General features: G+C 45.9%; 1 protein-coding gene across 2 annotated transcripts in view; it reads right to left on the bottom strand.

Annotated features, from left to right (window-relative positions):
* FBXL19 (F-box and leucine rich repeat protein 19) overlaps positions 1 to 18,272 on the bottom strand; it is a 19,007-nt gene extending 735 nt beyond the window's left edge. Inside the window, exons 1-12 of one of the 2 annotated variants that reach the window (XM_069084646.1) lie at positions 17,777 to 18,272; positions 16,678 to 16,741; positions 16,062 to 16,262; positions 14,827 to 14,970; positions 14,528 to 14,614; positions 14,156 to 14,368; positions 13,558 to 13,590; positions 11,981 to 12,492; positions 6,367 to 6,530; positions 6,124 to 6,285; positions 472 to 690; positions 1 to 364 (exon numbers count right to left, since the gene is read on the bottom strand). The exon at positions 1 to 364 is cut by the window's left edge and continues 735 nt beyond it. In XM_069084646.1, coding sequence (XP_068940747.1) covers positions 186 to 364; positions 472 to 690; positions 6,124 to 6,285; positions 6,367 to 6,530; positions 11,981 to 12,492; positions 13,558 to 13,590; positions 14,156 to 14,368; positions 14,528 to 14,614; positions 14,827 to 14,970; positions 16,062 to 16,262; positions 16,678 to 16,741; positions 17,777 to 17,838 — 2,040 coding nt within the window. In that variant the 5' untranslated portion in view covers positions 17,839 to 18,272 and the 3' untranslated portion in view covers positions 1 to 185. The remainder of the gene's footprint in view (positions 365 to 471; positions 691 to 6,123; positions 6,286 to 6,366; positions 6,531 to 11,980; positions 12,493 to 13,557; positions 13,591 to 14,155; positions 14,369 to 14,527; positions 14,615 to 14,826; positions 14,971 to 16,061; positions 16,263 to 16,677; positions 16,742 to 17,776) is intronic. The other variant, XM_069084647.1, reaches the window with a different exon arrangement.
* Between the last annotated feature and the right edge of the window lie 8,532 nt (positions 18,273 to 26,804).

Consider the following 26,804-nt stretch of genomic DNA (forward strand, 5'->3'; position numbering starts at 1 on the left):
GGGAAGACATTAACCCCCAGGGATATATCAGTGCAGGGGGTTGGGAGTTGTTCTTGAGTCTCTATGTGGGAGAATCAAGTCAGAAGGTAGACAGACCCAGCCCCTGGGTGATAGATTGGGGAGATGGGGAAAGGGGCCCCAAGATAAGGGCTTGCAAGTCCTGGGGGAAGTTGGGGGGCACCCCACTAGCTGTCCTTGAGCAGCAACTTCTCCTCAGGGCATCGGAAGGGACCAGGGGGACCTGCAGCTGCCAGCCTGGCACAGGCTTCAGGTGAGAGTTGGCGACAGGAGCGAAGGTCCAGGCGTCGAAGTCTGGGGCATCGGCGGAAGAGCGGGAGGCAGTGATCCGTGAGTCGGTGGCAACCTGAGGGTGGCAGCGGCTGACATGGGGCTCACTCTGGGGAGGGGGCAAAGCTACTAATGAGGGATGAGGAGCTCCTGGTAGAAGGAGAAGGGGTGAGGGTTGCTTACCCGCTAGGTTGAGGTGAACAAGGGTCTCGCGGAGTGGGGAGGTGGGGGCTGTGAGGAGGTGGACACTGGGATCCCCAACATGGGCGCAGTGGCTGAGGTCAAGGGCACTGAGCTGGGGAGCATGGCGTAAGAGAAGGCGGAGGGAGGCATCTGTCAGCTCCAGGCCAGCCAGGCGCAGTTCAGCCACCCCCTGCAGCCGTCCCCTGCTCTCTGTTTGGCCTAAAGGTACAGGAGAGGGAGTCAGGCCCTTGATGGATCGTCACTCTCTTTCCCCAGCTCAGGATACTGACCAGAGCCCTAGCATCTACGATTCCCACCCCAACACACACAGACACACAGACACACACACAGGTTAACAACAGGTGCTGAGGGGCGGCTAGGTGGTGCAGTGAGTAGAGTGCCAGCCCCACAGTCAGGACGTGAGTTCAGATCCGGCCTCAGACACTTCACACACACACACACACACACACACAAACTAGCCATGTGACTTTGGGCAAGTTACTTAACCCCAATTGCCCTTCAAAAACCAAAAAACAAAACAAAACAAAAAAAAAAACAGGTGCTGAGAGAGCTTGGGAGGCACATGTTAAGATGTGAATTACAGAAGGGAACAGCCATAGTTTTCTCACACTTCCCCTACCCCAAATGCCCAGTGGCATCCTCTCCACTCAGCTAAGTTCTAACAGAACTGATGGAGTGGAAAAAAATCCAAATCTTGGTCTCAGCTCTATTTATATCACTGTCTTACTTTACACCTTCCTGAGCCTCAGGTTTCTCATCTGTAAAATAGGTGTACTATTTTTAAAGAGCTGGCCCCCTAGACCTTAGAGATCACCCAGTTGGAACCCTTTATTTTAAAGGTAAACAACTTGTTCTGCCTATTCAGAAAGGTATCAGGAGGTACACACTAGAAATGGATATGAAAATGTTTGGAAAAATCTGAAGGACTAATAATAATTATTACTAATCGCCATTCTTCAGGCTCAAGCACTCTGAATCCTGCTTGGCCCAAAGCCATCTCTTTATATGGACATTATATGGTCCTGAACTAGTAATATATGGTATTACATGCTAATGTTTCAAGTGCAAAATTCCCAAACATTCAATTGTATTGAGAGCTACCTGAGAAGAATACTGTCAGCACCCTGATCACCACTGGAGTGAGGTGAAGACTTGCTGAATTATGAATGTGGTAAAGCAGAAAAAAACATGAGCTGAGAGTCAGAGATCAAAGCTCTAGTCCTTTCTAGGAATAGCCTATATCCTTGGTTAAGTCACTTTGCTTCTCCAGCCCTCAAATGTTTTCTTACAAATAACTGGGTTAAAGCTATGTTGGGGGCAAGAGGAAGGACAATTTAAAAAAGGGGCAGAGCTGTTCTTTAGGGAAGATGGGATAACAGATGAAACAATATTAAGGACAACCATTCAATTCCTATTGGACTAGGCTTTTCTCTACTGAGGAAAATGATCTTACACCCAGAAATAAAGGACAAAGTGGTTAACAGGGAAATGAAACTCAAGATAAGTAACAAGGAAGGAAAAGGGCACTTAGTTACTCTCAATGAGTTAAGAGTCATCATCAGGCCTAGATGCATTAAATTCCAGGGAACTGAAAGAACAGGATGACATGACTGCAAAGTTGCTGCTGGTGATCTCCAAAAACTGTGGAGGATGAGAAACGTGCTGAAAACTAGACAGAGGTAAACCGTGGGCCTGTTTTCAAAAATGAGAAGACAGATTCTTACAACCACCTGTTGGGGAGCTTGACTTCAATTCCTAGCCAACGGCTTAATAAGCTCTTAGAAAAGAAAGGAACAATCACTATGGGTTTCTATCAAAAATAAGTCATACTTTGGTCCCTTTGCCCCTTGGTTCTGGTTACCTGTTTTGTTATAAGGGGGAAATCTATTTGGTGGTAAGGAGAAGAGAGATCAAGAAATTTTTGTAGTATAAAAGAAGGGCATCAATAACTTTTTTTAAAGACACAGGAAAAGGAAGTCCTGCCGGATTAAGCTCATTTCCTTTTTTTGACATACTAGAACGACAGACTGGCATAGCTGTGGTATACATGGATTTCACCTAAGCCACTGACAACACCCCTCGAGACATTTGTGACATACAAATTAGAGATATGTGGTTAGATCATGGCACAGCCAGTATTCAGACCCAAAGTGTGGCAATATCAAATTAGAGGAAAATCACTAGTGGAACGCCACAAGGATCTATTCTATTTTGCTCAGCATTTTTCTCAATGCCTCGAATGAAGACATACATGGAATACTCCTCAGATATTAATTCTATTAAATAAGATAAATTATTCATCAATAAGATCTTCGCGGATCATTTCTCTGAGAAGGTTCAGATCTCCAAGATCTATATAGAACTAATGCAAACATATAAGAATAAAGGCCATTCCCCAAATGATAAGCAGTTTTCAGAGAGTCTGAACAGCTCACTTGTAAAAGAGAACTGCAAAACTATGAGCAACCATATGAATAATAAGTGAAAATTAAAACAACTCTGAAATTTTGCCTCACACTGAACCAACTGGCAAAGATGGGAAAAGTCAGAAAAAAAGAGGACAGTCGATGTTGGAATGGGAACACTAGTAAACTGTTAGTGGAGTTCTGGATTGCTCTAACCATTCCAGAAAACAATTTAGAACCATGCTAGGAAAGGGACATACCCCAAGGAGGTTAAAGATGAAAAGAAAGGCATTAAATACTTAAACACACTAAAATTTAGTAGTAGCAGCAAAGAAATGGAAACAAAGTAAATGTCCATATATAGCTAAACAAACTGTGGTTCAGGAATATGTGGAATGCTACACCACACCTTAAAAAATGATGAATATAAAAAGTATAGGAAACCTTTTATGAACTGATACAAAGTATAGAAATCAGAACTGGGAAAACATAGAAGAGCTGCAATAGTGTGTTTCCACTTACAGCAACAATGTAATCAACATAATCAGAACTGATTATTGTGAAATGTTGTGAAATTTTAATTATAATGACCAAGCTTGGCCCCAAAGAAGAGATATGAGAATGCACCTCCCCTTCTTTGCAGAGGCGGGGAGCTGTGGGTATAGAATACTGCAAATACTGTCAGACTTGGCTGATGTGTTGGCTATTTTTTTTCCTTTTTCTTTCCCCCTTTGTTATAAAGGGTGACTTTGTAGGAGGGACAGAGGAGAGAGATATATTAAGATATTAAAAGGTTTAGGGGGAAAGAACAGATGAACCTAAAATGAATGTTCTATACTTAGTTCAAAAAATTAACTCCATCAAGTATAGATGGGGGAGACAAACATCACAGATCTAGTTTGTGTGGAAAACCCCCCCAAACTTAAGAGGTTTCAGTGGACTGAAAGCTCATTGCAATGCTGTTTGTCCTTAGTCTCCAAGAGGACCAATGACAGCATGGGGTAATGTCCTGACTTGCCCATGGAATGGATTTAAGTGAGGCAGAATTGCCCAAAGTGTCAGCCTCAAGCTCTCTTCTCAGAGTCATTAAAGTTCAGTGGCAGGGCAGAAGTCAAGACAACTGGTGATGGCCCAGGATGCAGTGAGTAACCTTGGTCTTCAAAGTCTGGCCAAGCTCTAAGTGCCCCACAGTGCCTCTTCAGCCACCTTCGTGGCCACCGTAACAGACTGTTTTCATCTGCCCATTCCACTGGGAAAGTCTTCACATGCTTGGGGCAGACACCCCCTAATTCACCAATGGGCTGGAGCCTCAATCTGGTTTTACCAGGGTGTGGCTACCGTCTATGCTACCACTTCTTGGAGCCAAAGGTGAGAGGTGGGTGGCAGGTGGACACCAAGGTAGATGAGTAGCCTTAAAAAAGGTTCTGCAAGTCCTCACACCAGAGGTGTCTTCTGGGGGGACCAGCAGCTGCGAAGGTAAGTGGACAATGTGACAGATGAATGCACGCTCCCTGAGGGCATTTCTGTCTCCCTTTTTTCCATTTCCTTAGCTCCTAGTGGGAGTTCAGGCTGTGTGAGCAGAAACAGCACACATACTGCACTGGCAGGTTCAGTCTGACCAAGATGGTCTGGCAGCATGGAGAATATTTGTTCAGTTCTAACTGCTACATTCTAGCAACAATAGTAAGAAGCTGAAGTGTATCCAAAGGAGAATGATCAGGACAGTGAGGAGAGCTCAAAATCATGTACAAAAAGCAGTTCAAAGATGTTTCAAACGGGGCAGGGGGAGGGGCACAAAAGCTGTCTCCAAGTTTTTTTTGAAAGATGGATGAGGCTGTTTTGCTTGTCCTTAACGAGTGCCACGTGTGGCTGCTGTTGTTTGCATTTAGGTGGACCTGAGTTATCTTCCTGAGTTTGAATATGACTTCAGACACTTACTAGCTGTGTGACCCTGGGCAAGTCACTGAAAGTTTGCCTCAGTTTCCTCATTTGTCAAATGAGCAAGACAAGGGAATGGCAAAGCCCAAATGGGGTCACCAAAAAATTAGACACGACTGAAACAAATAAACAACTAAATGGTTGATACTTGTACTATCTGCCATAGAGAAAAGTCCCTAACAATTAAGAGCTGTCAAAAAGTAAAATGGGAAGCACAGAGAAATAATGAGTTTTCCATTACTGGAGGTTTTTTTTAGAAGTTGACTATTCTTTGAGATTACAAAGGGCTGTCCTTTTCATGTATGAGTTCAACTACATCACCTCTGAGGTCCTCTCCAACTCCAAAATCTTTTGATTCTATTAATGCCTACTCTATCTTCTTTACAGAGCTATTGTAAGGCTCAAATGAGATAATGGTGATGAAAGCACCTAGAAAGTTGAGAGTGTCATACAGAATTAAGGTATTATTATTATTTTTTAAGCAATTGGGGTTAAGTAACTTGCTCAAGGTTACATGGCCAGGTGTTTCTGGGTGGGTGCTGAGTGTCTGAGCCCGGGATTTGATCTCCAGGTCTTCTCAACACTGGAGCCGGTGCTCTTACTCGCTGCGCTACCTGGCCGCCCAGAATTAAGGTATTATTGATCAGATGGAACAATCGTTCCCAACTCACAAACCCAGCCCCTCGATTTTCTACTTTTAACCCTTTACTCACACCATCCCTTCTACCCACAATGTGGATGGAAGAAAAATGTGTTTGATTTGGAGACAGAACATGAGTGCTTGAAATCTAGTCCTGAGAATGTATTATCTGTGTGACCTTCAGTCTACATGTGACTTCCCTTCTCCTCAGCTTCCTCAGCTTCAGAATGAGAGTACTAGACTATAAGGAGACCTGAGTCCTTCCCACAACTGTCATCATCATTCTCATCCCCTAATGTCCACCTGCTGAAAGACGACCTATCCTTCAAATCCCTACTTAAATCCCACCTGATCCACTAAGCCTTTGCCAATGAGTCAAGTTAGAAGCAGCCTGCCTTTCCTTGGCACGGATCATATCCGTCTCAGTGTTGGTAATACGAATCAGGATTTCATCTCTCAACTTCCTAAGTGAGCACCATCAAAAGGGCTGTTCTTACTTATCTTTGCACAGGCTACAGCGGCCTTGCACTCTCAATAGGTTCTCAATTGGTGTTTGATGAATAAATGAATGAAAAGGATGTAGACAGAAATGGGAGAGATTTCACCTTGAAAGAGCCTGAAAACTAGAGCCAAGTTAAGAGGCAGCACCTGGTTTGGTGTCAGGTGGAGGCAGCAGTAGCTCCCTGAGCTGGGAGTCTTTAACATCCTCAATCCAACGGAGGTCCAAAAGCCGCAGTGCAGGCAATGGGGCTGAGCCTAGTGCTGAGACTGAGAGCCAAGAGCAGCCTGAAAGCACCAGCTCCTGCAAGCCTGTGGACAGGGCATAGGTTCAAACTTTCAGCCAGAGTCCCCCCGATCAGCCTTCTATTTTGGTCTCCCCCACTTTCATACCTTGCAGCCTGTTCAGGAGCCACATGAGCTGCTTCTTGGAAACTCCTGTCCAGCTGAGATCCAGGGCCCGGGGTTGCCGCCTAACCACACCACTCAGCATTGGTGGGGTTAGTGATTTCCTTCGGCTCAGGTCCATTCGGGGCCACAGACGCTTGTCATAGCACCTGGGTGCCACAAGGGGGAGACAGAGACCAAAAGGCACAATAAGGTTCAGCTGCGTTCCAGGACATCATCTCACTGCCCGGTCTAGGTCTTGTCTTAAGCCTGGACTCCTGACACATGTCCTGGCTCCCAGGACTCTTCCCACTGTTCTTTCTTCCCTCTGACCTCTCTCTCCTCCCCATGGATGCTCTAAGGAAGAGGGAGAGAAGAGCTAGAGGGGAAAGACCCTCTAGCAGCTTCTCTGCCCGGCTTTGGGGCAGCAGCAACAGCAGCCAATCTGTGCATCCAGCTGAGCCTGAGCACCCGAGGCTCGCCAGCCTCCGTCCCACCATCCTTCTCTCTACATTCTTTCAACCCAACAACTTTCACTGCTGTCTTCCTGACTCCCCAATCTCTCCCCTCAGTTCTAACTTATTCGAGATGCCCCAAAGTATGACAGACATCTCTCCCTAGATGTCCCCGGGCACTTCAAACTTAAATCAAACACACTCTCTTTCCACCAACTCACTTTCCTAACTTCTCCATTTCTATTAATGGCACCATCACTTCTCCTATTTATCCTGGACTCAAGCCTCAGAAACCATCTTTTAACTCCTCCTCTCCCCTGCCACTGGACCATCTGTCAAGTCCTGTCACTTCTCCCATAATCTCATACAGTCATCCTCCTTTCTTTCCAGGAATACTGCAATAGCCCTTGGTCTCCCCGAAGGCCAATTCATTCAGATTAATTGAACTAATGTATATCACGTCCCTACTCAAAAACCTCAAAATGCTTTACCTGCTGAAAACAAATTCCAAACTCCTTAGGCTAGCATTTAATGCCCTCCACAATCTTGCCCCTTTCTAGCTTTATCTTCCATTATTTCTCTCCATTCACTTTTATATTCCAACCCCCCCCCCCCCCCCATGAAGTCTTTCCTGAACTCCCAAGTCAAAATAACAGAATCATAAACTGTAGAACTGGAAGGAACCTTAGAGGTCAATAATCATTTAGTCCAACCCTCCTTATTTATTTATTTTTTGCTTTTTGGAGGGCAATTGGGGTTAAGCGACTTGCCCAAGGTCACACGTTAAGTTTTTGTATTAAGTGTCTGAGCCTGGATTTGAACTCAGGTCCTCCTGACTCCAGGGCACCACCTAGACACCCATGAACCCTCCTTATTTACAAAGTAGCAGATCCCAGATGTAAGCAATTTCTTACTTATGGGATATCTCAACATTTTTTGCTATATCTTGTAGTTATTTGTACCCCTATCCTATCTCCCCAATTAGATTATAAACTCCTGTCTTATTCCTTTTTGTACCCTTAATACATAGTGGAGAGTAGGCAAAGCTGAGGGGCCTTGCATTTCTTTTTTTTTGCTGGAGCTGTGCTTTTATTGACAGTGTTCTACATTCCTCTAATTTCTTCTACCGATAGAGATCAGCACTTTTCCTGCAAAAGATGGCCTCAGAGAGCTCCCCGGAGTTCTGAGAGGTTGCCCAGGGTAACACAACTAGTATGAGGCAGGCGGGTGGGGAAGATTAGAACACAGGTCCTTCCTGGACTCTAAGGCCAGTTCTTTATCTGCTACTTGTACTACCTCTAACCTAGTGTATACTTAATAAGTCCTCCACATTATCCATCCCTAGCACTTGCCTTTTTCCTATCCCTACCAACCTGCCAAACACTTTCCCCTCCTTTCTCAATGAGCTTGGTGGAAATGAGTCTCTCCTCCCTACCCAGAATCCCTCTTCCCTATCCCTGGTGACATCAACATTTATGTTGCGTGTGAACATCCTGGCCTCCTAGTTTATCAAAGTCCTCAATCCCCAGAACTCCACTCTCTACCTCAGCCACTAACGGTAATCACAGTTTAGAACCAAACGGATCACCCAAGCCTGTTCTACTTAAAGGACCTTGAATCTGAAATCCCCTTCTCTCTGATCACAATCCCCTTGTCGTTCCACGTCTCCTACTGAACCTCTTAAACCTGTCCTTGATCTTGATAGTGACCTCTGGTTCTGTGATCCTTCCTCATCTTCTATACCATCCATCACCTTTGTTCTGCCCTCACTCCATTCAGAATCTTTGGTGAACAAGTTCCAAAAGATATTGTCCTTCATTTTGGAATCCCTTTCCCTCTTGTCTTTGAGGTGTTCACACTCTGTGAACTTTGGTTCCTTCTCACTATCTACCTTCTTTTTATTCCTAAGCTGCTTGAGGAAGTTATAAGGCCATGTTGAGTTTCCTACATTTATATTAGCTAGCTTCAAATGAGCGTTCATGACAGCATGACGATCTTTTTGTTCATCTCTGAGTGACTATCACACTTTCTTAGCTGTTACAAACTTGTTTCTCCTCCAGTCTCCAGCTCCACCTTCACCCCCATCTCTAGAAGCAGATGATTTTGCTTCACACTCACTGAGAAGACTGAGGTTATTCATGAATACCCTCATTTTTCCTCCTCCAAACTTTGAAACTTCTCTTTATTCGTTGCTTTGCTCCAGTCTCAACAGCCTTCCTCCTTGCCAAAGCTAATGCCTCCCCCGAGCCCCTGCCCCAGTTTTCTTCATGGGTTTCCCCCCTCATCAACCATTTATTTATTTTTTCAGTTTCTATGAGCTCAGTCCTCAGGGCCTACGGGCTTGCTTAGGTCTCCCCTAGCAATGCTCAGCACAGTGCCTGGCTTAATAAATAAGCAGTAGCTGTTTAATAAATGCTTACTATCTTTAAAAAACTGTTCCTTGATCCTGCCTTCACCTCACTAGCTCCACTATTGACGCAGCCCACACTCCCTGCGTTGGAGGCACCTCCCTCCTCACCAAATATTCATTCCTTTCTCCAGTCCTTGTAACACGGACTCTGATCCCCCCACTCTTCTTGGTGGTCACCAATCACTTCTTGACTATTTTTATTTTTTGCACTTTTTGGAGGGGGAAAGACTGGGCAATTGGGGTTAAGGGACTTGCCCAAGGTCACACAGCTAGTAAGTGTTAAGTGTCTGAGGCCAGATTTGAACTCGGGTCCCCCTGACTCCAGGGCCAGTGCTCTATTCACTGTGCCACTTAGCTGCCCTTACTTCTTGACTATTAAAGCTAATGAACTTGACTTTTTTTGCATCATTCACTACTACTGATAAGTCCTTCCTCCTGGATAATCTTACTTTCCTTGGTTTCATAATATCGCTCTCACCAGGGTTTCTTCCTACCTATCTGGCTGCTCCTTCTCAGTCTCCTTTCCTAATTTAGCAACTGACTCCTGTTGGCTCTGTCCTAGTTCTTATCTGTTCTCCAGTTTTGCATTTTTCCTTGGTAATCTTACCTGCGGCCGTGGGTTCAATTATCACGGCTGTGTAGATGACTCCCAAATCTATATATGCATTCCTAATCTCTCCCCCAAACTCCAGTCCCCACATTTTATTTATTTATTTTTTAAAGCAATCGGGGTTAAGTAACTTGCTCAAGGTTACATGGCCAGTTATTTCTGGGTGTGGTGCTAAGTATCTGAGCCCGGATTTGATCCAGGTCATCCCGACACTGGAGCCGGTACTCTTACTCGATGTGCTACCTGGCTGCCCCCCAACTTATCTTTCTCTGTTGATGGCTTCACCATCCTCCAAGTCACTCAGGTTTGAAACACTAAGGAATCATCTTTGATTCTTTCCTCTACCTCTTCTCCCACACACATTCAGATGCCAAGTTCTGCTTGGCAGAATATCCCCATGATATCTTTCACATCCATGTCCTTCCCTCTTCACTCACGTATGGTCCCAGTTCAGGCCCTCATCACCTTTTGTCTGGACTACTGTAATAACTCAATTTGTTTCCAGCCTTTCCCCTCTTCCAATCCATCCTTCACACAGATGCCAAAATAATCTCCTTAAAACAGAGATCTGACCATGTTTATCTCCTGCTTAAAAAAAAAAAAGATACATACATCCTATTACTTTTAGGATAAAATACAAATCTCTCATCTTGGCATTTAGCGTCTTTTGTAATCTGGCTCTCATCTAACTTTCCAGTTTTATTTCAAATCATTTCTCTTCATACGTTCTATGATCCAAACTGGAATTGAGTTCCTTGAACTTAACATGCCATTGCCCACTTTCATTCAAGCAGACCACACCTACCCCAATCCCCTCCTGTGTCCTTCAGAATCCTTATCTTCCTTCAAAATTCAGCTCAGATGCCACCTTTTCTGAGTCTTCCATGATCCTTCCCCCAAGTGAAAATATGGTCCCTCCTAGAATGCAATGCTCTCTCCTATGACACAAAATTCACACTCCCTACCTTGAATTATACTAGTTTTTCCACATATCATCAACCTTGTCCTGCTTCTTCCAGTAGAATATAAACTACCTAAGGGTAGGAACTGGCATTTTTTAATCTTTGTACCTCTAGCACTTAACACATAGCAAAGACCTGATAAATATTTATTGCTTCTCATTCAATCCAAATAACTGAAATAGTTAGAGCTTGTCCACATCTCTACGTAATATTAGAGACTACGCCTCAGTTACCAATTTTAACAAGGAAATGTAGCTGGCTTTAGGGAGGAGAATTCTGCTTACCCATCCCTTTCCCCTTTACCTTGTCTAACACTGCCACCCCTCCAGGTGCAGGCTGGGTGGGAAGCATCTCCTCACTACTAACAACAGCCTGCTAGTGAATCTGCCTGCCTCAAGTCTCTCCCCCACAAGTCTATCATCCATTCAGCTGTCACCTGATCTTCCAAAAGCACAAGTCTGACCGTGTCAGTGTGCTTCAGTGGTCCCCTACTGCCCCCAGGGCCAAATGAAATCTCTGGTTTTTAAATGCCCTTCCTCTCTTAGTATTTTTATGCTATTACTTTTTTATACCCGATGCCCTCTCCCTCACCCCCCATCTACTCTGTGATCTAGTGTTATTTGGGCTCCTTTTTGTTCCTTAAAAAAAACACTCCATCTTCTGGGCATTTTTGGTTGCTTGTCACCCATGCCTGGACATCTCCCTTCTCATTTCTTCCTCCCAGATTCCCCAGCTTTCTTCAGGTCTCAGTTAAAGTCCGGACCCTTACCCTTTAATGTTAGTCTCTTTGCTCTGTCAGTCACCTCCAGTTTATCCTGTCTACATCTTGTTTATACATAATTGTATGTTTTCTCCCCCATTAGACTGTGAGCTCCTTAAGAGCAGGGACCACCCTTTGCCTTTCTCTGTACACCCACTGCTTACCAGAATGTCTGGCATATAGTAGGACCTTACTTGCTGACTCACGCAGAGGTAAAGGCTCAGCTCCATCTACTAGACCAAGAAAGACATTTCTAGAGACCTTTCATCCCACCCACTGTCTATCAGACAAAGGAGGAAATACAGAGGAAGGTGAAATGAGTTGGTCCAGTGGAAGGGGAAGCTATTGCTATGTGACCATAGCTAAGAACCAGGATGCACAACCCTGGAACCTCTGTAATACGCTATCCAAGGAACCACTTACCATCGACTCCAGGTCCGGCAGACCCTCATGCAGATGCACAATTCTCTGGGCCCGAGGTGCTGGAAGACTCGAAGCCACGCAGCCCGTGGTAGAGGGTGGTCAGGCCCCGCTACCAAGGGCAATGTATCAGGCTCTGGGCTTCGTGGTGGTGGCCTCACCACATGTCTCTCAAGTTGTGGGGGGCGGGGTGGGGGTGCAGGACCCAAGGGCCAGCTCAGCAGAGGGCCCCCACTCCCAGGCCGCCAGGCCCGACGGCCACCCCTGTTCTCCTTCTCCCCAGAGTTGCCCCGTGGGGGCCGTCGCCCATTTCTGGCCTCCCCAGGGGCCTCATCCTCACTGAGGGATGTAGCTGATGAGTCTGAATCTGAGTCTGAGTCTGAGGAAGATGATGAAGTGTCTGGCACCCGCTCAAGCAACTGGCACATCCGCTTGAAACGCTCCAGCTTTTCCCGCTGTGGAGAAGGAGCTGGGGCTGCAGGACCCTCAGGAGATGCTGAAGGGGGCTTTGGTTTCTGCAGAGAAAGAAGATGGAAATATTTGTTCAATGATTGCCTAAAGAACCCTTGAAAAGTTCCAAGTGAGTTGAGCTGAAAAAGAACCAGGCAGTCTTGAATTTCCATGAAAATACAGGAAACAGAATGGAATGGTACACAGAAAACACTGAAGGAGCAAGGGACCCAAGTTCTTGTCTAAGTTCTTTCACTAAGTAGCTGTACAACTTTAGGCAGCCATTTCAGTTCTCGAAGGCACCAGTTTCCTCATGAGGGGATTAGACTGGATGAGTGTATTAATAATCACTTACGTTTATGTAGCACTTAGTAATAATAGCTCACATTTATAGAGTGCATTACTGTGCAAAGTCTCAAAAAGACCACCTGAAAAGTGGTCTGTCCCAATTTTATAGATTATAAAACTAAGGCTAAGAGAGGTAGGGTGATTTTCCTACCATCATACAGCCAGTAAAAAAAGGACAGAGCTGGGACTCAAACCCAGACCCTGAATTTCTAGCCCACTTTTCTTTCCTTTACACATTAGGCTGTTCCAGTTTACCAAGTGCTTTCATATACACTCTCTCATTTGGTCCTTGAAACTCTGTAACTTAGGCGGGTTAGGTATTATTATATCCATGTTACATATAAGAAAACTGAAGTTCAAGCGGAGTTGAATGATATGCCCATGATTACTGTGCTAGTAAAGTGCTGGAGTGGGCTCTCAGACACTCACTGTTCATCTTAGATCAGTACCATGGCCTAACCTACTCTTTCAGCTCTAGGAATCTGAGCCCTAGGATTCTTCAACCACATTCCATTATACTCCCTTTCTCATAATTCTCCCTTCCAAGCTCCAGGAACTAGTTGAAAAACAAGCAGCTAAGATTTTTATTTCCATGGTCGGTGAGCCCATGATTTCCCTCCCACCCAAGCTCTTAGATCTTAAGATCTGCCTCAAGGTGGAAGGCTATAATATCTTGGCTTTCATCCAGAGCACCTGGAGGGCTAAGGTGGGGCAGAATGGGACATCCAGTTCCAATCTGATGAGGCCTCAAAGGGAAAGGGCAATCATCCATCTCCACTCACCCTCTTCAGGTGCTTTTCTCTTCCTCCCTTTATCTGCTCAGGTGGGTGAGATGAAGGTGGCGCAGAAAATAAAGAAACCCGGTTAGGCTCTTTACTCCTTGTAAAACTCAAGTTTCTGCCCCTACCTTGGACTACAAATCCCAGAAGCCCCATCCCAGACAAGACTCTGAGCATGCTCACCTTTCAGTCATACCGTCTCCTTTCCACTGAGCATGCTCCTGCTCTTCTTTCTTCCTACTCAGGCCCTCTCCAGCCCCTCCTTTTTCCTCCTCCCTAGGAGCCAACTTGAGCATGCTCTCTCCTCCTCTCCAACTCTGTCTAAATTACTCCCCTACTCCCTGGAGTTCCCCTACCGCCCCCTCCCTTACCTATACCTCCCAGACTCTACAATCCACACTGAGCATGCTCCACCCTCCCCCACTTCCCCACCCACCCCTTAAACAACATTCCAGCTCTAGAACTACATCTCCCAGAAATCCCCCAGGGAGCCCACAAAGTGCTGACTCCCAGTCCTTCGTCCTTTTTTGTCATCAGGACTACATCCTCCAGAATCCCTTCTACCTGGCCCTCAGAGGGCATGATCCTCCCCGGCCTTTACCTTCTTCCTAGGTGTGGGGGGTTCATTCCCCACCTCTCTCTCTTTCCGCTTATGAGGGCCAGGGCCGTCCTCTGAGGGAGCCCCTGGAGGCAGGGGGCCTTTTCGTCGGGGGAGGGGTGGTGGTAGCTCCTCGGTTAGCTTCCAGCCGCTTCCCAGCCCTGGCCCCTCCTCCCCATTGTCAGCTCTTCTTCGTCCAGGCCCCTCCCCAGAATCCTAGGGAAGAAAAGGTGATGATCCATCCTCTCCCCCCATCCTTCCAAATCCTTCCCACCCAGAGTTCCAGCCTCCTAGCCAGCTGGTATAGAGAAGCCAAGTCATTCCTTATGCCACCCCACCCCACTACCACCCCTGGCTTTCAGATCCCCACCCTACCTTGCTGGTTCTGCCTTCCTGGGTACATCGAGGACACTCCCAGCAGTTTGGGATCTCAGTGTTGATGACACCCTCGGCCTTTCCCATCTAATAGAAACAGAAAGGGAAGAGTGGGTTCTGTGCATCCTATCCTTACCTGTAAGCTAATCCCCTTTTGTAACATTCTGCCCCAAGTCTCTTTCCCATGTTTACACTCTCCTCCAGTGGGCCCTCAGCCCTGCTTCCCAGCCTTTCTTCATACTTTCCCAGTTCCTCCGATTCTGTAGATCTTCTTCTCTGGTCCAGTCCCCAAACCTTACCTTGAGACAGCCTGGGTGGACGATCTCATTGCAAATTGTACACTCCATGAGGCTCAGAGCAAATTTCTCCTCTTCTCCCTCCACTGTGTCCTCCTTTCCAGCCTCTCCACACAGCAAACACACAGCTGTGTGGGGAAGCACGGGCTGCAGGCGAGAGAGGAAAGTCAGGGCCGTGGTCAGGCAGCACCCCCTCATAGGGCACAGGAAAATAAAGGATCAGTGGCTAATCAAACAAGCATATAGTAGTCGATTCGTTAATGTTGAACTGAATCAGAGCACAAAATAAATTGTGGCTAGCTCTGATGAATGGAGAGATAGCAACTGAGTCTAACAGAGGGACCCGAAGATTTCTAGACAGGGCAGCAGCAGTAGCTGGGTTGATATAGAAGGATCTGAGAAGGACAGAAGGAAGCTGTGGGGATATGACAGTGTGGCTTTCGGAAGGAAAGCAGCCACAACTGAGAATGTCAAGGTGTTGGGATTTGCTAGAAAGACCCAATAACAGAGAAAGTGGGAGACAAAAAAGAAGAGAGACCCAAAAGTCATCTATGGGATGTGACCTAGCATGGGGATGCAACAGTTTCTGAGGAATGGGTAGAGAGTACAACCAGGACATCCAGTGGGCTTGAGGGTGGAATTGGGAGAAAGAGTAAGGAAAAGGGAGACAGGATGAAATGGACAATAAGAAACTAAAGGGCAGAGATGGGAAAGGAAGAGACCAAAAAAGAGAAGAGGAACCAAGGCAGAAGAGAAGCCACAAGAGCAGAATGTAGCTGTAAAAGCTGAAGAGCTGGTGTCTGGACATCAGTCCCTGGGAAGACTCTTGGCAAGCAAATCCACAACATGTCACACCTGCCCCCCAATCTTACTGGGAGAGGGTCTGAGGGAGAAACATGTTGGATCAGGACAGCTGGCTCTGGACCAAGCCATTCTAGTGACAAAAACTACGTCCATATCCTAGGCTCTGGACCGGGGCTCAGCAGTGGCTAAACACAACAGAAATACATGGTCTACTCTTTGGAAAGAAAGAACCAGCAAATACCCTGAAAAGGAAAATGAGGCTTTCTCTGAGTCAGTCATGGAAAAGGCATATTCTACAAGCTAATAACAGCTCCTAAATGCAGCTGACTTGAGAGCAATAAGTGCATAACCCAGCCTAACAGAAGGACCAGAGGCTTAGAAATGACCCACTGGACTGAGGGAGCCCAAGCAAGGCAACTGAGGAGAAAACTCACAGCAGTACACTGGCGGAGCAGACAGGACTGCTTCATTCGCCCGGGACCCCCGAATTTCTTCATGTCCCGGCAGAAGTGGCAGTCCCCGCACTCGGTTCGTACACAGGCCCGGCAGCGCCGGCAGCGGGTTCGGCGTCTGCGCGCTCCGGCCCCCGGCCCCCGGCCGCTGGACGACATTGGGGGCGTCAGCAACGCCGAGGGCTGTATGAGAAAGAAAAGTGTCAGGAAAAGTCAGCCCCACTCTCTTTTCTCTATTCCCTTCATTGCCTCCACAACAATCTCTGTCCAGCTCTCTCCTCTTCTCCAGAGGATGTAATGGCATCTGGGAGTCCTAATCAACTTTTCCCCATGGCTGTCCTTCAGTCAGATCCTCCCTCTGCCCTCCCTCCCTCCTGGAGACCAAAAGCCACCCCCATTCAGTCCACACCCGATCTCCCTCTACTCTTCAGAGTTCTGCAATTGATCCATTGATCCCTCAGCCTCCAGACCTCAGATCCACCCCTCACTTTCCTCAGTGCCTCCCTTCCCTGGAGAGCCCATCAGTGATACCCAGTCTCCTCTGATACTCCCACCTTGAAACTCCCCAGGAAGGCCAAGACATCCCAGTGGAGATTACCTCAGGAAGCTCCTGACTCTTCCCCTCGATCTCCAAATGCAGCTCTCCCCAGGCTCTCCCCAACCTGAAATTCCCAGATATACCTCCAAGGTCCCCTCTGATCCCAGGCTGTGAGTTCCACACTCCCCCCTCCACCCGATCCTACCATAGAAACAAACTAAATTTTGCCCACAAATCTCTCCTCAACCCAACCCTCAGGAAGCCTTTAAAAGTAGGATCCCACCTCATCTTCTGACATTTCTCTTCAAAAATTTTCAGGTTCTTAAGAACCCTATATCTCTCCTTACATACATCCCCAGACCCTATATCATAGTATTCCTCACCCACAACATTCCTGGGTCTCTTCTACGACCCTTTTCCTTGACAGTAATGAACTCCCACCTCCCTAGAATGCTCCTGACTAGAAAAAGATACTTGTGATCCTGTAAACTGTCCTCTGCCCATATTTCCAAGACACCTAACTCCTTCACAAAATCTACACTTCTACCTTCAGATTCTTCACTTTATTTTGGCAATCACCCAGATTCTCAAAAATTTCAGAATTCAATCTGATCTCACATTATCCAAGAGTCCCAGATCCTCTGAATTGTTTTCTGCTTCTAATTGTGTAAAAAGCCCTTGATCTTCCCTTTCTATAGTAACTAGATTCTCTAAGATCCCATACAGAAATCTCTGATTGCTGGGAGTTTTCCACCCTCATCCTCCTGGTTCAGAGATTCCATTTGATGGCATTGCCCAACTCCCTTCCCAATTCCCCTAATTCTCTAGGGATCTGCAGCTCTCCCTAGCCCATAAAAAGAGGAGAAAATGAGATTAGGAAAATTTCTAAGCATTTCCAAGGGTGAGCCAAGACCCAGGAGGAGAATATAAATCCCACAGGATTGTAAAACGACAAGGAGGACTATGGAGTGAAGTGGAACTGGGATGAAGGAAACCAGGAGCTCAGGTCCTGGGCATGGGAAAGGGCTCCATGGAAAAGTCAGAGATACTGAAGGGGCTTGGAAAGAGTCAGAGATGAACTAAAGATGAACTGAAGGAGATGGGAAAGAAATCTAGGTTCGTGGGGAGCACAGAAGGAAGAAGAGAGGCATCAACCCACCTCACACGTGTCCCAGGAGCCATCTCTCCCTTCTCGGAAGCTCCCGGTGGGTCGTCGGCCATCAGCAGTGGGGACAGGGGGTGGAGGGCGCTGGGTGCTCACAACTCCGGGGTCCACGGCCCCCTGAGGCTGCACAGCCTCCCCTGGAGGCTGGGGCAGTGGGTAGAGATAGGTGAAAGCACCTCCTGGGGTGCTCAGGTGTGGATTCCCTTGGAGGTGAGGCCCTCCCACTGGTTTTCGTGCTAGGTTTCCAGGAGAGTCCCTGATTTGGGGGGACTCAGTTCTTCAGCCCCACCCCAAGTCAATAGGCTCAGGTTCTTGGGTTCCTTGGCTACTGGGAGGTCAAGTCCTTCCCCAGTGTCTCTTGATTTAGGGGTTCAAATTCTCCCCTTTCCCTGCTTCAGTGACTCCTACCCTTTTCCCTCCTAAGTGGCTCTGGCCTGTTAATTCCCACCTTTCCCTCCCCACCACCCTAGCCCCTCTCCGGCTACTCCTGAGATCCAGGCCCACCCCCCCCTCCCCGTTTCCCGGGGTCCAAGCCCTTCCCACCGCTGGTTCCTGTGGAGGGGAGGGGGGGGTCACCTTAACCTTCCCCCCTCCCCCGAGCCCGTTCCACCCTCCTGTGACCCCCTCCCTGGCAGGGAAGGGGGGAGGGGAGGGGGGGGGGAGGAGGGGAGCCCCGCCCCCCGCCCCCCCGGCCCCCGCGCCGCCCGACCCCCCGCCCCCGAGAACGCCGCTAAGAAGAAATAAATTTAAATAAATTTGAATAAAACCCCCCTCGAGTAGGAGGAAGGGAGGGAAGGAGGAAGGGGGAGGGGAGGGGGGAGGGGGCAGTTGGGGTGTCTCAGCCCCCCCGGCCCCCTGGCCCCGCGCTGCTCCGGCCCCGGGCCCCAGCCGCCTCTCTCATCCCTCCTCAGCTCCTTCCTCCTTCCTCCTCTCCTCCTCCCTCCTTCTCTCCTCCTTCTTCCCTCCCTCCTATCCTCCCTCCCTCTTCCAGGCCAACCCCTCCCCCTTTTCCCTCTACACCTCCACCTTCCTGGAATGAGGCGCGCGGAGGGCGACGGGTATTGTAGTTTCCTAGTCCTCGAGGAAATCGTGGAAGACAATGGAACGCCGGAGAGGGCAAAAACTACATAGAAGATGGCGGCCAACGGACCCGGTTGGGGACCTCCCTACAAACCAAGGACGACGGGAGTTGTATTCCAACTGGCCCTGAGTTTCATTGGGGAACACAGAACGGGAACAAGAACGGGGACTACAAACAAGATGGCATCTTCCTCTGCCCTCCTCTCCAAGATCTCAGCCGCTTTCCCTCTACAACCCTCTGCGCGTGTGGGACATGACGGGAATCTCAGTCCGTCCACTTCCTTTTTTCTCCTGTTATCCCCGTCAGGAACAATGGAAAGGTGAAGACGGATCAGGACTACGTGCAAGATGGCGGTAGAGGGACTAACTGGCTCGCCTGTCGCGCGGGGTGCGATAGGAATAGTAGTCCGCTAGCTTGCAACAATACTTAAGGACAACGAACCCGGAAAAGGGATAAGACTACAACCACAATGGCGACCAAGATTGACATTCGCCTCGCTGCCTCTTTTTAGTTAGGTCTATATGTCCCTCACCACCAGTATCAAAAGCCATGCCATAACGCAGGGCACGACGGGAGTTGGAGTTTTCCAGACTCCACCTCTTTTCTCTTCAGCGGAGACAATGGAAAAGAGAACGAGGCGGGGACTATAGGCAAGATGGCGGCAAAAAAATGAAACGAGCATTAAAGGGCTTTTTGGGAGTTGTAGTCTGAAGCCCATTGCTACTCTTTTCAGACTTGTGACAAAAAGACTCTAGCGAAGATGGTAGCATAAGCCGTCTTTACCTGCGCTGTGTATGCTGGGAGGCGTAGTATCTTCCTTAGCCCAACGGAGAGGGGACGTTGGCCAGTGGAAGATTGCGTCATGGTAGTGACGTAAATAGGGAAATCAACCTGGGAAAAAAGGAAAGCGGGTCGGGTCGCACAGTCTGCTGGGAAATGTAGTCGGCTTCTACTGGCGTCTTAGCAGAGGATAAAGGTCCCAAGGGTGTAGAGAAAAGAGGCCCACACAGAACACCCTGGGATTTGTAGTTCTTGTGATAATGTGAGGTCCTTTAAAGGCGTCTCTTAAAGCCACAGCGCAAGATACTGTCACCATTTAAAGGGGCTGTAGTACAAGCATCCTACCAAGTAGTCCCTCCTTCAAGCTCTGACCTGAGATTGTGTTTGACAATCAGGGAAGTGGGCCACCAGGCGCTTGCCTCTCCCAATACCCTGTGGTGATGTGTGCCTCCCCCGCTCCTTCCCAAAAGCTGCTGTGGGAGTGGCAGGCTCAGCTGTTTGTTCTGGGGTCCAATGAATTTCTGAGCCTGAGTGCTCTCTAGGTGAGACGGAAGTTTTTCGTTATAGCAGAGCAAAGGTGTCCAAGTATGCAACCGGTGGCCCTCAGGTCACTGGGAGAGGGTGAGCAAGTGTTTGGGATCTGTGCCTCTGGCTGGCCCCTCCCTACCCACGGATGATACCAGCCTAGTGCAGAAGAATAGCCATAAAGACGTTTGTATGTGAGTAGCTTGCTTCATAAAAGGAGTTTTCTGCATGTCCGGCGACAAGGTCTTTGCAGGCTGAAATACCTGATCATGCGGCATCGTCCCCGTCCGTCACCTTCCGCGCACGCACGCACACACACACACACACACACACACACACACACACACACACACACTCTCACTCACTCACTCACTCACTCACTCACTCACTCACTCACTCACTCACTCACTCACTCACTCACTCACTCACTCACTCACTCATTAGTAATGTTTTGGCGCCACCTTGAGGTTGATAGCAACTTCAATGCTAACACTTGTACTGTAGGGCTTCCTTCCTTAGGATGGGAGCTTGGAAGGACATGTCGGGGAGCAGTGTTTATTCCCAGCCTCTGAACGATGCTTTGGGGAAGGTTGGAGGACAGGGGAGGCAAGCCTTCTCCTTGAGGTGAAGAAGTAAGAGAAAAGCAGACAGTACTAACACTAGAAGGACCAGACGCATCAAGTGTTGCAAAAATTTTATCACGATTTGCTTTGAAATAAAACATTTTCATCCCATCTCTGTTTTCTTTCCCTTATGGATTAAAAAAATAAATGAGCTGCATCTCAATTGACATCGCTTGATCCTTCAAGGTATTGTTAAATTTCGGTCTTTTTAGAATTAAACACCCTCTGTGAAAAGAAAAAAAGGCAGTTTATCAAAGCAACTGGGGAAGAGTTCTTTTGGGTGTCACATACATATGATCTAGTTCAGAAGTGGGGAATGTGCAACCTCGAAGCCACATGTAGCCTTCTAGGTCCTCCGGTGCGGTCCCTTGACTGAGTCCAAGTTTTACAGAACAAATCCTTTTACAACGGGATGTGTTCTGTGAAGTTTGGATTCAGTCAAAGGGCGGCACTTGAGGATCTAGAGGGCCACATGTGGCCTCAAAGCCACCCTTGACTAGGTTCATCTTTGTGAGAACATTAGCTACCAAATCACCAAACCATCAAACCCAAACATGACTTAGTAGATAAGTCTTGGGCAGTTGCCTGAGGGGACGTAGCAGTCAAGTAACTTGTCCAGGGTCAACTAGCTAGAAATTGTCAGATACTGAATTCAAACCCATGATTCAACACCAGCACTCTATCTGCTCTCCCTTGCCAACTACCTGCATTTATGTGTGTATATTTTTGCATGCTTTTGTGTGTATTTATGGCTCCTCCCCCAAAAAGGGTTTGTGCTCTATGGGGGTTGGATGCATCCTGGAGGCAGCCAGACCCTAAAAGGAAGAGTCAGGTTTTTTCTTTCACTTTCTCTCTCTCTGGCTCATTGCTCCCCACCTAGAGTTCCAGGAGAAATCTCTAAATAAATCTTAGGTATGACATATGGCTAGTATTTTCTCACAAGATGGTCAAAGGGGTCCCTTCTCATAAACATATTCAATATACAAAATGGAGTCAGGTGTAAGACTACAATTTATTTTCTCTACCAGCAAAAACAGGCATACAACACAAAAGACTTATAAGCATACATTAAAAAATATTGTAAAGGTAAAACAACAATTCATCACCATCATAATTTCCCTAAAAGGTAAAGGTACTTTTTGAGACAGCTAGACAAATATTTCACTTTTGCCTCAGCCTTGCGCTGTCTAAGATCTAGGTCTGTTGGCCATTCAGGCACAGCCCTCTAGTCCCTTCATGGTCTGGACAATCTTTTTTTTAGTTAATTCATTTTTAACATTCACTTCCATAAGATTTTGAGTTTTGTATTTTCTTCCCCTCCCAAAGACAGTGTGCAATCCAATATAGTCTCTACTTACACATTCATATTCAACTTTTTCACATTAGTCATGATGCAAAGAAGAGTTAGAACTAATTTGGAAGAACCACAAGAAAAAAGATGCAAAACAACAATAGAAAAAGAGAGCAAACAGTATGCTTGTTCCATTGACTTCCATTGACATTCAGACTCCAAAGTTCTTTCTCTGGCCGTGGGCAGCATTTTCCTTTTGTTAGTCTTTTGGAGTTGTCTTAGATCCATTGCTGAGAAGAGCTAAGCCTATCAAGGTCAATCATTGAACAATGTGGCTGTTACTGTGTACAATGTTCTCCTGGTTCTGCTCATTTCACTCTGCATCAATTCATATAAGTCTTTACAGGTTTTTCTGAAATCTGCCTGCTCATCACTTGCCATAGCACGATTGTATTCCATTACAATCATATACCACAACTTGTTCAGCCATTCCCCAATTGATGTATCCCCTCAATTTCCAATTCTTTGCCACCAGAAAACGAGTTGCTATAAATATTTTTGTACACATGTGGCCTTTTCCCATTTTTATGACCTCTTTGGGATACAGATCTAACAGTGGTATTACTGGACCAAAGGGTATGCATATTTTATAGCCCTTTGGGCATAGTTCCAAGTTGCTTTACAGAATGATTGTATCAATTCACAACTCCACCAACAATACAATAGTGTTCCAATTTTCCCACATCTCCAACATTTACCATTTTCTTGTGTTGTCATGTTAGCCAGTCTGATAGGTGTGATGTGGTATTTCAGAGTCATTTTGATTTGCATTTCTCTAATCAATAGTGATTTAGAGCATTTTTTCATATCACTATAGATAATTTTAATTTCTTAGTCTGAAAACTTCTGGTATATATCCCTTGACTTGGAGGGACTCAGGTACCCAAGTACTCTCTAACTCATGAAGTATCAAACGAGACTGGAAACATCTCTATCAGGATTGTTGGTTTATACTCATAACCATTCAGGGAGAATACACAAAGCAAAAGGGTTGACCAAGTTGTTAGTGTTCTTTTTCTACCTCAATGCTCCTTATACTATATTTATAAATATTGTATACTTCCTCCACTCCCAGGAGAATATAAGCTTCATGAAATCAGGTATGATTGACTTTTTGTCTTTGTATCCTTAACACCCAGGATAGTGTCCTGCAAATAAAAGTTGCTTAACAAATGATTATTGAATTAAATTGAACCTTTATAATTTAACCAGTCAGAGCCTTTAGGCTCTTCATTCTTTCCTTCATAATCTCTTTCCCATTCATTCCCTCTATTCTATTCTGAGTCCAATGATTTTAGGTCAAGCCCTGGAAATTTCCTGCTGGGAGTATAATGACAACTTCCTATCGAATCTCTCATTTCTTTAATCTGGTTTTCAAAGCTTGTCCAGGATGCTTTTTAATCTACAAGTCTGGTCTTGTTTTTCCCCTGCTTAAAAAAATTTAGTGGCTCTCCATAGCTTACATGATGAAATGTAAACCTTCAGTCTGACATTCAGGGCTCTTAGCAATCTTAGTCTTACCATTCCACTAACCATTATTCAGGAAACAAGAGTATAGTCTTTCTTATTTTCTTATAGTATTTTTTCTTCTATTTCTTATAGTATATCTTATTTTTTATTTATTTATTTTTTGCTTTTTAGAGGGGCAATTGGGGTTAAGTGACTTGCCCAAGGTCACACGACTAGTTTTTGTGTTAAGTGTCTGAGGCCAGATTTGAACTCATGTCCTCTTGACTCCAGGGCCAGTGCTCTATTCACTTCACCACCTAGCCACCCCAATATACTATATTTTATTTTCATTAAGTCTTTCTTCTTTTATGTTACTTCCCTGTGTGGACCCTCTACTCCTGTCAAGTCAATCATCCTATGCTTCCACAAATAGGCTATGCTCCTTCTTTACCACCATCCTTTGCTTAGTTTATTTCCCCCTCCCTGGAATGACCCTTCCCCCTCCTCTCTGTTCATCCAAATCCTATCCCTTCTTTTAGTCCCAATTCTATCTTACAGCTGTCTGACCATCCCAATTGACAGAGAGGCAGTGTAATAAATGTAAATGTAGTAAATGTATAACAATTGGCTCTCCAGGAAAAAAAAAATGTACTCATGACCAGCCTTTTAAGTTTAATCTTATGCATTATTAGCATTTTCTCCATCACTTCCTATAGTCTAGACAATAAAAAAAAACCAAGTCAACTCCTGATTTGCAGCACTTGCTGATTTCTGAAGTGTAAAGTTGGTGTGAGCTGGCTCCAACACAACCCTAGACATATTATACTATACATGTATATAATATAGGAAGAAATGGATTCTAGAACAGATATAGAGATAGAGATAAAGATATATAGCCAAGTGTATTCAGAGTCATTTTAATAACTGGACCCAAAGAGTAGTCATTAATGGGTCAACATCAGCTTGGAGAGAGATCTCCAATGGCGTGATCTGGGGATTGGTGCCCAACCCTGTGCTATTCAACATTTTTATCAACTTCTTAGATGTAGGCAGAGATGGTATGTTTATCAGATTAGAAGATGATGCAAATGGGATGACTAGGTGGTGCAGTGAATAGAGCACCAGCCCTGGAGTCAAGAGGACCTGGGTTTGGATCTGGCCTCAGACACTTAATACACACACAAAAAATAGCCAGGTGACCTTGGGCAAGTCACTTAACCCCAATTGCCCTCCAAAAAAGCAAAAAAAAAGATGATGCAAAGCTCTCTAGGATACCTGACATGTTCAATAACAAAAATCTAAATCCAAAAAGATCTTGATACACTAGAGCATTGAATTTTCTAATGAGATGAAATTTAATAGGGGCAAAAGTCTTGCACTTAGGTTTAAAACAATCAACTTTACAAGCATAAGACTGGGAAAACATATCCAGATAGTAGTGCTTACGGGGGGAGACGGGGTGGAATCTGAAAAAATCTTTACATCACTTTTTGTAGTAGCAAAGACCTGGAAACAAAGCAGATACCCAGCAACTGGGCAAGTGATGGTGGAATGTGGAATAGAATATTACTGTATAACGGGGTTTGAAGCATGCCTAGATAGCCTAACATGCCTTTGTGAGTGAGAGTGGCCTCCTTTGATTTGATGAACAGCCAAAATAGGCTTCGTCATTAAAACTGTCCAAACTAAGAAGGTCTCTCTTTCCTGCTTCATCCAAAGGGTAAATATCACAGTTCACCCAGAGCCCTGGTGCTATGAACTCCACACTCTACCTCTTTTACCTGGCTTGGAGAAATGGGCCTGGGATCTCCATTTGTATTATTTGACCATCTTAGTTTTAGGTACCAGGAGTTTGATCCATAGCAAGCTTGGAGTAAGATGTAGCCCACTAGCCTGGCAAGCAAACCTGAAGAGAGCAGGGTAGCTGGGATTCTAGCCCAAGGTGGGCTTTGGACTTGGAACCAGGACTATGTGCTATATGGAAACTGAGCTAAGTCATTAACCTGATCTCCTCCCTTTCCCAGCGACTGGGACAGTTATGGGGGGGAGGGCAATTGTGCTACCCATGTATTAGTGCGACTAAATTTGTATATTTGCTATTATACTTCTTAAAGCAAATATTTCTTTGTAAAAGTCCAATTGTTAAAGGCTAAATGTAACTGGGGTACAGGGAACCACCCCCTAATTTGGTAGCAAACCACTGGTAGGAGTTGGAGTCATTTGCAGGAAGCCTAGACATCTCAAAGCTCTTTAAGGACATTGGAGTCCTGTGGGGGAGGGATGAAATATGATACACCTGGCCTTCAGGCAGTGGGAGCCAGGGTAGTAAAAGATGTAAAAGATGATATTTATTATGAATATGGAGGAGCATGGGAAGACTTACATGAACTGATGCAAAGTGAAGCAATCAGTGCAAACTCCCTCTGCTGCCGTTCAGTTCCAATCAAGAGACTCAAATGTCCTCCAGATCTTTTGAATTCACAAGGTCATCTTGAAACCTGGACTCACTCACCTCAAGGTCACTATTCCAGCATCCACATTCAAGAAAGAAATCCAAAATAGGAGCAGCAACTAGAACTCTAATATCCATTCTTAGGCTTACTGGAAAATGAATGAACTGCCCTTTCCCCGCCCCTCATGGGAAGTCTCAGAGTTATGTAATGCCACCTGAAGAATCAAAGGAAGAGAGAGCCAGAAGGCAGAATTACTCCCTTTTTAAAGGGCCACTGAGTCATCCTCCCCTGCCTACTGAGGGACCAATAGGGAGACTGCTTTGGCATCTCCAAAGTGCCTAATTCTGGGCTCAAACACATGGTCAGCCAGAAGCAGTTAGGGAAGCTTTGTGTTAGATCACCCAGTTACAGCTAAAACATTATAAATGGAAAGACCAACAAACAAAATAATCCATCCAAAATAAACAAAAGAATGTATCTCCTTTCTTTCTTTTCAGAGGTGAAAGACTATGGGTACAGAATACTACATATAATTTGGGATTTTGTTGCTATATTGGTTAGTATTGTTGAACTGGTTTTTTTTTAATGTTTTATTTATAATGAGGAATGGCTTTCTAGGAGGGAGAAATTGAGATATATTGGGAAGTGAAGACAATATAAAAAGATATATCAATAATACTTTTTTTTTCTAAAAAAGTAAAAAATCTGAGGGATTTAATGAGGGATGAATCAGCAGTGCAACATGGCAGCCAAAAAGGGA

Source organism: Petaurus breviceps, unplaced genomic scaffold (assembly GCF_028583685.1).
Source record: "Petaurus breviceps papuanus isolate PSGF00001 unplaced genomic scaffold, PetGlider_PUasm1.0 175, whole genome shotgun sequence".
Taxonomy (NCBI): Eukaryota; Metazoa; Chordata; class Mammalia; order Diprotodontia; family Petauridae; genus Petaurus; species Petaurus breviceps.